Raw genomic sequence first — 12363 nt, 5'->3', positions numbered from 1 at the left:
TGTTGTAATGGTCCATATCACTTGAAATTGTCTTGTCTGTTTTAAGGAAACTCTTCAAAAGATGAATTGACAAGTCAGGACAAAAATGAATTAGACCTCCAAGCTGAGGAAATGAAGCCCCCAAAGGAGGCCTCCGAAGCTCCAGACTGGAGGAGAGCAAGCGGGTTAGGGCATGACAGCAAGACCCCTGATAACCTTCAGGATCATCTCAGTGAACTCCAGAAGCTCCAACAGCAGCAGCAGCAGCTGTCAGTGTCTGACCGCCATGTCTACAAGTATCGCTGCAATCACTGCAGCCTAGCCTTCAAGACAATGCAGAAACTCCAGATACATTCTCAGTACCATGCCATCAGAGCAGCCACAATGTGTAGCCTTTGCCAGCGGAGCTTCAGGACATTTCTGGCTCTCAGGAAGCATTTGGAAAATGGACATCCCGAACTCACTGAGGCTGAAGTGCAGCAACTGATTGGAAATCTCCCCCTGAATGGCGATATCACTGAGAGTGAAGCCAGGGCTTTAGAGGAAGCGCAGACATTTGAGCAAGACTTGGACAAGGATGATGAAATGGATCAGGAAGAGAAGCCCAGTCCTACTGGAAGTGACAGCAGCTCTCTGATGGATGATATGGGAGCAGAACCAAAACGGACCCTGCCATTTCGGAAAGGGCCGAACTTTACTATGGAGAAATTTTTAGATCCTTCTCGACCTTACAAGTGCACAGTATGTAAGGAGTCTTTTACGCAGAAGAATATTTTACTAGTCCACTATAATTCTGTTTCCCATCTGCACAAGTTGAAGAAAGTGCTTCAAGAAGCATCAAGCCCAGTTCCACAAGAAACAGGCAACAATATTGACAATAAACCATTCAAATGCAATATTTGTAACGTTGCATATAGCCAAAGTTCAACACTTGAGATTCACATGAGGTCAGTACTCCACCAGACTAAAGCTCGAACGGCCAAATCTGAAATGAGCAGCAATAGCACTGGCACTAGTGTTCCAGTGCCAGCAAAGAGTCCTGCTCCAAGCACGCAAGGAAACAACACCAACACAGAATCTGCTCGAAGTGAAACACCATCATCTAATAAAGAAAATACTTTGGAACCCAAAGACACTAATAGCAGCAACAATAATATAAAACAAAATACTGACCATGTTTCAGCACAGTCAACTAGTCACAAGTCAGCACAGTCCTCGGCGCAACTGCAAATGCAGCTTCAACATGAACTCCAGCAACAGGCTGCCTTCTTCCAGCCTCAGTTTCTTAACCCAGCTTTCTTCCCTCATTTCCCAATGACCCCAGAAGCATTGCTACAATTTCAACAGCCACAATTCTTATTCCCCTTCTACATCCCAGGAGCAGAGTTCAACCTCAGCCCGGAGCTTGCTCTGCACTCAGCAGCAGCGTTTGGAATGCCAAGTCTTACAGGATCGTTCCTAGAAGATTTGAAGCAGCAGATGCAACAGCAGCACCAACTACAACAGGCTCAGCAGCAACAACAGCACCACCAGCAGCAGCAGCAGCAAGTCTCCCAGACACAGTCACAGATTCAACAGCAAAAGAACCAACAAATGCTAAACCAAAAACCTAAAACGGAGCCCAGCAATGCATCAGTCTCAGATGTTCAAATGTCAAAAGAGGCAGAAGACCTCCATGAAAAACAAGACAGCAGGGCAAAATTGGAAAATCTGTGTGACGGTTTAATGGATGGAGTAAAAGACAACAAAGACACTAAAAAGTCAAAATTTACTGAGCCATTGATTCCTCCTCCTCGCATTGTGTCAGGAGCAAGGGGTAATGCAGCCAAAGCACTGTTGGAGAATTTTGGATTTGAACTGGTCATTCAGTACAATGAAAATCGACAGAAGAACCAAAAGAAAACAAAAGATGGAGGTGAGCAAATGGATATGAACATTGATAAGCTGGAGTGTGGAATGTGTGGAAAGCTCTTCTCCAATATGCTCATTCTTAAAAGCCATCAAGAGCATGTGCACAGTCAGTTTTTCCCATATGTGGAGCTTGAAAAGTTTGCCCAGCAGTACAGAGAGGCCTATGACAAACTCTACCCAATTAACCCTGCTTCACCTGAGACGCCACCACCACCACCACCTCCCCCACCTCCGCCACCCCCTGCTAATGCCCCAGTGACGGCACCTCAACCAACTTCAACATCAATAACGAAGCCCCAAACGCCAACACCATCACCGGTCCCTGTACCCCTCCAGTCCTCACACCAAACTAATCACCAGGCACCACCGCTGCAACCACCACATCCTCCCCCAACATCCACTGCTCCTCCTGCACCTCCACAAGTGCAGCTTCCTGTTTCTTTGGATCTGCCCCTTTTCCCACCACTCATGATGCAATCTGTCCAGCACCCAGGATTGCCACCTCAATTGGCCCTTCAGCTACCTGCAATGGATTCTCTGTCCACAGACCTTACACAACTCTGCCAGCAACAATTGGGGCTTGATCCAAACTTCCTTCGCCAGTCCCAGTTTAAGCGACCAAGAACTCGAATAACTGATGACCAGCTTAAAATCCTTCGTGCTAACTTTGACATCAACAATTCCCCCAACGAAGAGCAAATTCAGGAGATGTCAGAGAAATCTGGTTTGCCTCAGAAGGTAATAAAGCACTGGTTCCGGAACACCCTATTCAAAGAGAGGCAGAGAAGCAAAGACTCCCCCTATAATTTTAACATTCCTCCTATTACTACTTTGGATGACATCCGAATAGAGACTCAGCTAAGCACACACGAATACTACAGGACCGATTCAACCATCAACAAGAGGTCTTCCAGAACCAGATTCACAGATTACCAATTAAGGGTGCTTCAAGATTTCTTTGACACCAATGCCTATCCAAAGGATGATGAAATTGAGCAGCTTTCCACTGTTCTCAATCTCCCAACTCGAGTAATTGTGGTATGGTTCCAAAATGCACGCCAGAAAGCTCGTAAGAGCTATGAAAACCAGGCTGATTCTAAAGACAGTGAGAAAAAAGAACTCACTAATGAACGATACATCAGAACGAGCAACATGCAGTACCAGTGTAAAAAGTGCAGCGTTGTTTTCCCACGTATCTTTGACCTCATTACTCACCAGAAGAAGATGTGTTACAAAGATGAAGATGAAGAAGGTAATGAGGAAAATCATTGTGAAGAATACATTGATGATCAACTTCCAATTAGAATGACCCAGCAATCAGCAGAGCTACCCAAACATTCCCAGGGAACTGCTACCAGCTCTGGCTCAAGCTCGCCTGTGATGGCCTCCCCTCGTGCCAGCATTGGAAAAGCCTCTCCTAAGCCAGACATTGAGATTCATTCTGAAAGTGAACAAAAACAAACCGAGACTGCACCCTCACCAGTAGTCAAATCACTACCAGAACCAAGACCATCTAAAGCTTGCACACCTCAACCACCCCCTCACAAAGTTGCCCAGTCCCCCATATCCCGACCCCATTCCCAACCACAGGCAGCCGCAGTGCCCTCTACTCCTCTCTCCCTGGCCCTTTCTTCCCTCACAAACAGCCTCTCCCATCAGATGCTTCAATACCAGTGCGACCAGTGTAAGATTGCATTCCCTACAGTGGAACTCTGGCAGGAACATCAACACATGCATTTCTTGGCAGCCCAGAACCAATTTCTGCACTCACAGTTCCTAGAAAGACCTATTGATATGCCCTATATGATATTTGACCCAAATAACCCCCTAATGGCAAGCCAGCTATTATCTGGTGGCCTTTCCCAAATCTCTTCACAGGGTAGTTCTGGTTTGGCCTCAACTGCAGGATCAGGGACAATGAAGAGAAAATTGGATGAGAAGGATGAAAGTGGCAATGATAAAGATGGTGGAAACAGTAGCGAAGAACAACACAGAGATAAGCGGCTGAGAACCACCATCACACCTGAACAACTTGAGGTCCTTTATGACAAATACCTAATAGATTCTAACCCAACAAGAAAAATGTTGGATCATATTGCAAGGGAGGTGGGCTTAAAAAAGAGAGTGGTACAAGTTTGGTTCCAAAACACACGTGCTCGAGAGAGAAAGGGACAGTTTCGTGCTATTGGACCCTCACAGTCCCACAAAAAATGTCCCTTTTGCAGGGCACTGTTTAAAGCTAAGTCTGCTCTCGATAGTCATATACGATCTAGACACTGGCATGAGGCAAAACAGGCAGGCTTTAGCTTGCCCCCAAGCCCAATGATGAATCAAGACAATGACAGAGGTGAAAGCCCAAAGTATAATTTCTTTGACTTCTCACAGCTGCCTACGAAGACCGAGCCATGTGACTTTGAGTTGCCTACCGCATCATCGACCCCAGTAAAACCATCTGAAACGCAACTAAAAAACTTCTTAAGCCCTTCATCATTAAAAGCTGAAAACTGTGATGAAAATGATGGGCCTAATGTTAACTCAGCAGATCTATCCTCTTATGATCTTAACAAGATGGACTTCGATGAGACATCATCAATTAATACTGCAATTAGTGATGCTACAACTGGAGATGAGGGCAATAACAATGAGGTTGAAAACTTCACAACAAATGGAGGGGACAAGCTGACTGATAATAAGGGTGGTATAGTGTCAAATTCTGATGGCGGCAATGACCGATTCCAATTCAGCATGGTGAGCCCTGCCCTCAGTTTCTCCGGAAAAGACTGTGACTCTTATTATAGTTCCAGAGATGATGACCTGGATGATACCAATGACAGAAGTGAGTCATCAAGCCTCGCTGATCCCAGTTCTCCAAGCCCATTTGGGGCTGGCAACCCATTTAAGTCTAATAAAGGCACCAATGCTGGGGATAGGCCAGGCCATAAACGATTCAGAACGCAGATGAGTAACCTGCAACTTAAAGTCCTCAAAGCTTGTTTTAGCGATTACCGCACTCCTACAATGCAAGAGTGTGAAATGTTGGGCAATGAGATTGGACTTCCTAAGCGTGTTGTACAAGTGTGGTTCCAGAATGCCAGGGCTAAAGAAAAGAAATTCAAGATAAACATTGGAAAACCATTCATGATAAGTCAAGGCTCACCAGATGGACCGAGGCCAGAGTGTACTTTGTGTGGTATCAAGTACACGCCACGGATGTCCATTCGAGACCACATCTTCTCCAAACAGCACATCACCAAAGTGCAAGAAACCCTGGGCAACCAGGTGGATAGGGAAAAGGACTACCTAGCACCAACCACTGTCAGACAGCTGATGGCCCAACAAGAACTTGATCGCATGAAGAAAGCTGGTGAGGGACTCAGTCTGCCTGGTCAGCAGCAACAGACAGCAGTGGATAACAGTAATGCACTTCAAGGCCTTAGCCTTCCCTCAGGCTACCCGGGAATCTCTGGCCTTCCGCCAGTACTACTTCCTGGAGTCAACGGGCCATCATCACTTCCTGTTTTCCCACCCAACACACCTGGTGAGTTAGTATGACAAACCATGACAAAATAGACTGCACACTTTTTGAACTGAGTTGATCATGCACTGTTTTATTCTCCATTGCAGCAGTTTATTCTGTGTCACAGTGGTGTTAGTCAGAAAGTCCTATTTTTAAATACAATTTTAAAATAACAAATGGTTGGAATAATGCATGCATGTTTTTCATCATCAATGTTGAAGTGATAATGAGATTTTTGTACAACAAATGTATATATTTACCATGGCTTTCTTTTTTTTAATTTCCTACTTATTGGCTCAGCATATTTATACTATTTTATCAAGACTGAATATTATACAAAGACTGACTGAAGTTTTAAAGCACATGTGACAGTTTTGATCCATAACAAAATTTGAATAAGAGGTTTGACAAAAAACAACAAGACAAAATAAGTACCTTTACGTAACCACAAATTTCCCCAATTTGTCATTGAATTTCTAAATATTGAATATTTCCATATCTATATACTACTGTATTTCAGCTTTAGCATCTCCTGGTGCTGGCATGCTTGGGTTCCCTACACCAGCCACCCCATCTCCTGCCATGTCTCTCAGCACTACCCCACCCAAGACTATTCTGCAGACTCCTCCTCCTCCTCCTCCTCCACCTCCTCCTCCTGTTCCCTCCACACCTTTGACAGCAGTAAATAATACAGTTCACCAAGGTAAAGACTCAGAGAGAGACAGCAGTAAAACAACAGGAGACAAGCCACCACAGGTGAAGACGAAGGGCAGCGAGAAAGAGAGCAGCTCATGTCCAGAGACTCCCAGCATGGCCAAGAAGAGGGACAAACCAGCTGCAGGGAAACCAGGAAGTGAGCCTCCGCTGGACACAGCGAAGCTGCAGGCCCTTCAGAATGCTCTGGCCACAGGTGATCCCAGCTGTTTTTTGGGAGGGCAGTTCCTACCATACTTTCTTCCTGGATTCCCTAACTGCTTCTCACCCCAGCTTCCTAGAGGGGTCCAACCAGGGGGGTATTTCCCACCGCTTTGTGGGATGGAGAACCTGTTCCCATACGGCCCAGCAGCTGTCCCACAAGCTGCTATGGCCACTGGTCTCTCCCCAAGCGCTCTTCTGCAGCAGTATCAGCAGTACCAGCAGTCCCTTCAGGATTCTCTGCAGAAGCAACAACAGCAACAGCAGAAACAAATGGAGCAACAGCAGAAGCAGCAACAGAAATCTACCCCTGCGAAGACACCCCAGAGCATAAAGGTCACTGCAGTCAACTCTTTCAAACCAAAAGAAGCTAATGATACTAAGGATGACACCAACACAGGCTCTTCAACAGAAAGCACAAAAGAAGAACCGAAAAAAGATACCAAAATCACAAAGGATTTTCCAGATGCTTTTATTGTACCGTCCATCAAGCATGAGTTTATATGCAGGAAGTGCCAGATGATTTTTGCTGATGAAGATTCTGTGGTGCGTCATCAAAAATCCATCTGTTACTTTGGACATGCTTTCAGTGACCCACAAGAGACGGTGCTTCGAAAGGCAGTGAGCAATTACACATGCATCGCCTGCAATGTGGTCGTCAATGGGAATGAAGCACTTGGCCAACACCTTCAGTCGAGCTTGCACAAAGAGAAAACAATCAAACAAGCAATGAGAAATGCCAAAGAGCATACTAGATTATTACCTCATTCTGTCTGCTCCCCTACTCCTAACACCACATCTACCTCGCAGTCTGCAGCTTCTTGTAATAACACCTTTCCTCATCTGTCTCACTTGTCCGTGAAGTCCTGGCCTAATGTCCTGTTCCAGGCCACCACCACAGCCCAGAAAGCTGCTTCCTCCTCCTCCCCATCAGCCTCTCCCCCTCCCCCTCTGTCCTCGCCGTCAACGGTTACCTCAACTTCCTGCAGCACCTCAGGGGTTCCAACTTCACTACCCACCGAGAGTTGTTCAGATGAGTCTGACAATGAGCTAAGCCAGAAGCTGGACGACTTAGATAACGCGTTGGAAGTCAAGGCGAAGCCGACCTCTGGCCTAGACGCGAGCTTCAGTAGTATCAGAATGGATATGTTCAGTGTGTAGGAGTGACAAAAGGATCCCTTGCTTAAAGAAAAAAAATAAGACTTTTTAAACTGCAGTTCCAAAGTTTCTCTTAACCCAAAAAGATTCAGTACCAAATGATTGACTCAGGATTGTTTTTCCCATATTGATATGCTGGCAAGATATTGATTGATTCCTTTAGTTTTTTTTGTTTGTTTGTTTTATTTTGTTTTTGTTATGGACAGAACTGTTGCAGATGCTTGACTGAGCTTATATTGTATACAAAAACACGGAGTAGGAAAACAATTTCACAGGCTCCCTCTTTGGGGTTGTTTGTTTCAAGCCAAAAACTCATGATAGCAAATTGCACCTCAGCTGGATTGTTTTCCAAATGCTAGCATGTACTGTATGGGATGACGATCCAGAACCCTCAAAGAGAATCTCTCTTAGTTTTTAGATAGGTGTAATTCAGTAGCTTTAAATTCTCAGGTCAGATAACATAACATTTCTCATTCGTTAAAGCAGCAAGCCTGGGTACACTCGGCTTATAACCAAAACATGTCAAGCTTTATCAGACGCATTTCCTTGGTGTGTATAGAGTACCAAGAGACAATATAACTGTTACAATGGACGATGTGCATATTCTTTTAGTTGTGCCCTACAAAGACAGTGTGGTTTTGCCATTGAGGGAATTTAGGATGGTGAAGTAAATGTGTATGACAACCCCCCGTCTTTGCAAATTTTTAATACAAGCTGTAACTATTTCCTTGCCCCCTTTTGTTCTTGTACTCTATACTAATCTGTGCCAACCTTCTCACTTGTACCTCTGCTCACACCCTTTTCTCAAGAGGTAATAATTCTAGTTTTGATAGACTCTCTGATCATGTGAATAGAACTTTTTTTTTCTTTGGTGAATTGCTGTACTGTTACGGTACCTGCTTGTGTCTGGACTATAGTGCACTTATTTTTTTTTTTGTTTGTTTTATTTGTATTTTTATCATAAAAGTAGGCGATTTGTTAATTTAATAGAACATTTTTGTTTGTTTTGTATGTTCGTATGTATGTGTTTTAATTATTATTTGTGTTAATTGCAGCAGCATATTGGTCCATATGTGTTACAGGATTGATGCCTAACTATATATTTTACAATTGGTGCATCCATGGAAGCAGTACTGTATACTTGAAACTGTTTAGGTACAAGTTGGTCACGATGGTTAAAAAAAGGTATGCTCATTTGTTTGCAAATATGCTGCTTTAAAAATACTCAGCATTTGTGTTGTAGACTCAAAAATTTCATGTACTTGTCGGACTGAAAATAGTGTTACACCTGTGTACTGCTATTGAGTACATAGGTGGACATCCTCCATTCAATTCTCTGGGCACTTGTGATCATCTGCATTTAACAAAAAAGAATAAAAAAAACATTTCAACATTGCAAAGTATTACCTTTCAAAAGTTTTGCTGCTACTGTGTAATTGTATTTTGCCTGCCATTATTTTTCTCAAAACGTATACTAGACAAAATACTGATCCATGAATTAATTTGCTTCTGCTATTTTTTTTTTTATGTTTTGTTGTTAATTTTGCTGTGGAACTAAGAATGTGAAAACTGTCAAAAGGTGTTCAATTGTCAGTTGAGGTTTTTTTGTACTTTTGTTATTTTAAGAATCACCTTCTAGTTTGGTCATTGAAACTAATGTGATTCATTCCAAAGTTACAGAAGGCTATTTGTATGAAAGAAAAAAGGCTTGTGAACAAAAAGAGCAAAGCTGTTGTACATATTCATAGTTGGCTGTGCATGGTACAAATTTATTGATATGAAGAAATGCAAAAATGTATTGCTTTTTGGTATTTCCTATTCTGAGATGAGCAAGTAGCATGTAATGCAACTGTTTGACAGGTTAAATCAAATCATGCTTCGTTATTGTTTCAAACAATTAAATCAAGTAACATCTCCTCTTATGTTTTATTAATGTAAAGGTGTTCTTTCCCAAAGTTTTTAAAGCAAAATGTCCATATTTGATTTTCTGTGTGACCTTTTTGTCCTTATTTGAATTTGTAGTATTTTATCAGTTACTTTAATCCTGAAGACACTTTTCGATTGTGTTTCCTAAGAGACGTTCTGGCCTCCCAAGGTGCAATTCTGCCATTGTACAAACATGAGCGACTGTCCTAATTCCAAAGGCTTTCACAACTTGGCTTTTTGCCTTTCTCCACTCGGTGGCTCAGCATTTTAAGACTGAACTTGTCACTTGCTCGCATCGCGTGCTTAAGATGCTAGCATCACAGACAGGACGCTTTCCACACCAAGGACTGGTAAAAGCTAACAAACCAACAAACCGGATGGTCCAACAGCAACTGTACATAGTTATTGCAACTGCACAGCAGCCAAAAATCAAAAAAAAAAAAAAAGAACTTAAAAAAAATGGACGGATTGTGTCATGTTTATAAGGACAGCCTTCAAAAGGTTGAAAATTGGAATTGTTCTTCTGGATGTCAAAGGGATTTTCATGGCGCAATCACATCCTACTCAATATGTACTCTTCAACATCTGGGTAACATAGGAAATGCACCCTGAGGTTTTATTAAGAAGAAGCCCCTACGGCTAAAACTTTAAATAAACTAAACCAAAAATGTTATTGATGTTTTATATATAGAGAGTAGTTGCATTAGTTTTTGTTACTGTACTGTTTGAGGTCTCAACTGTACCGTATCACGGTAATAACATGGTTTTGGAACTTTTTTTTTTTTTAATTTGTCACAGACCTGTTGTCATAGTTGAAATGACGTTTATTGTAGATGGTATTTGAACAACTTCTGGAAATAGTTCATCAAGTATGTTTGTTGCTCATTGTTGTGATACATTAAAAACTGTATCTGCAAACCACTGTTGTCTCTCGAGTTATTCTTTCTGTATAAAGTATGTATTTCTTGTTCATTTTTAGTATAAACTATGTTTAAGTATCCAATTACAAATTTAATTCATATTAAGTTCGGGAAACATTTTTAAGTTAATATGGATGTGGATTATAAATGTCTGAATTTAAGTGATATCCCGTTCTTAATCCATATCTTAATATGAAGCACATTTGTGAGGTTATATACTGATGTTTCAGTCCTGGCTCTCTGTCTCAGCTCAAATTCATAAGTGAAAGTGTTCAATAGGGTTGATGTCAGGATTGTGAAGGCCATTCGAGTTCATCCACATCAAACGCTCTCATCCATGTCTTTATGAACCTTGATTTGTGCACTGATGCACAGACCAGGGGGCATAACTAAACTGCTCCCAGAAGATTGGACATGTCTAAAATATTAGCCACCAAGCTCCAGCAAAAGGAACTTTAAATGCCTTTGCATACCAAGAGATTTTGGACAGTCACACAGTTCTTGTTCCAATATGGGTGTGCACCTGTGCACAAAATAATGTCAATACATATGTGGATAAGAAATTACTGGGAAGAGTAGTAGCATCATAATGAACCATATGGATTTAGAATGTGACAGCACCTAAATCATATGTGAGTCAAGGCAAGTGAGCAAATTCCTTCGTTGAGCGAGAGATGATCCTGAACTGGTCATCAGACATTCAAATTCATACCTATGGGCAATTTGGAGTCTGAAATTAAAATACCACGCATGTTTTGGGCATGTGAGAGGGAACTGGAGAACCCGGAGAAAACCCACAAAGACACTGAGAGAACATGCAAACTCCACATAGGCAGGGCATGGATTTGAACCCTGCGTGGTTGCTGGAAAGGGTTAGGGAGATCATTTTCTTTAAACCAAATCCCTTTTGCCCGTATGGTTGCACAGCTTGAAAGCATTGGCCTCACAGTTTTGAGGACCCAGGTTCAATCCCAGCCTTCCCTGTGTGGAGTTTAGATGTTCTCCTCGCGCCTGCGTGGGTTTCCTCCCGGCACTCTGATTTCCTCCCACATCACAAAAAACATGCAACATTAATTGGACACTCTAAATTGCCCCTAGGTATAATTGTGACTGTGACAGCTGGGATGGGCTCCAGCACTTCCCGCGACCCTTGTAAGGATAAACGGCTAATCCCCACAAGGGTTGCGGGAGTGCTGTAGCCAGCCTAAATGTCAACAGGCAGGGGACAGGGTACACCCTGAACTGGTTGCCAGCCAATCACAGGTCACAAAGAGCCACCATCACTCTTAGGGGGCAATTTAGAGTGTCCAATTAATGCTGCATGTTTTTGGGATGTGGGAGGAAACCAGACTGCCTAGAAAAAAAACACGCAGGCACGGGGAGAACATGCAAACTCCACACAGGCAAGGCTTGGATCGAACCCGGGTCCTCAAAACTGTGAGGCCAATGCTTTCAAGCTGTGCAACCATACTGGCAAAAGGGATTTGGTTTAAAGAAAATGATCTCCCTAATGAGTCCTCCTCCAGTTATTGACAAAATTACCAAAACTCTACGATGTGTACTAGTGACTTCCATTGTTATGTGACTGATGTGAGAATCATGACACTATTACAATACAAGACTAAAACAAAGAGAATACAGTATGTGTCAAAGTTTCTACTAACTTTGATCTCAATTTTTATTTCTTCTGTACTGTGTTTAACGTTAGAGATTTTTGGCAAAAGGATGCCAATGCGAAGCAGTGACTTTTCCGGTGGAATGTCATCTGATCCTGTCAAATTACAAATTGCTGCTGTGAAGCACTTCAACACAATAGATTGCATCCTGGCCTGCAAAATGTGTCCGGCACCCTTGTCAGGGTAACACAGAGAGCTGACAATCACAAGTCGTTCATCCAACCTAATGAAATTTCACAAGGGCAGCAAAAATGAAGTGGACAATCTTTTCACTCCAGCAAGAAAGACTTGTTCCCTTTATTGTTCGCCGGCAACACTAGTTGTGTGGCAGGGCGGCCATGATGTGTTAAAGGTTCAAAAA

The 12363-nt window shown here is 42.7% G+C and overlaps 1 protein-coding gene across 1 annotated transcript in view; it reads left to right on the top strand.

The window, feature by feature from the left end:
- Window positions 1–10327, top strand: part of zfhx4 (zinc finger homeobox 4) — a 97580-nt gene extending 87253 nt beyond the window's left edge. Inside the window, exons 11-12 of the mRNA XM_061805094.1 lie at window positions 47–5428; window positions 5928–10327. Coding sequence (XP_061661078.1) covers window positions 47–5428; window positions 5928–7483 — 6938 coding nt within the window. The 3' untranslated portion in view covers window positions 7484–10327. The remainder of the gene's footprint in view (window positions 1–46; window positions 5429–5927) is intronic.
- Window positions 10328–12363: the final 2036 nt, after the last annotated feature.

The sequence above is a fragment of the Syngnathoides biaculeatus genome, chromosome 19, assembly GCF_019802595.1.
Source record: "Syngnathoides biaculeatus isolate LvHL_M chromosome 19, ASM1980259v1, whole genome shotgun sequence".
Taxonomy (NCBI): Eukaryota; Metazoa; Chordata; class Actinopteri; order Syngnathiformes; family Syngnathidae; genus Syngnathoides; species Syngnathoides biaculeatus.
The sequence above is the reverse complement of the archived record's forward strand: the minus strand, read 5'-3'. Positions and strand labels throughout refer to the sequence as shown.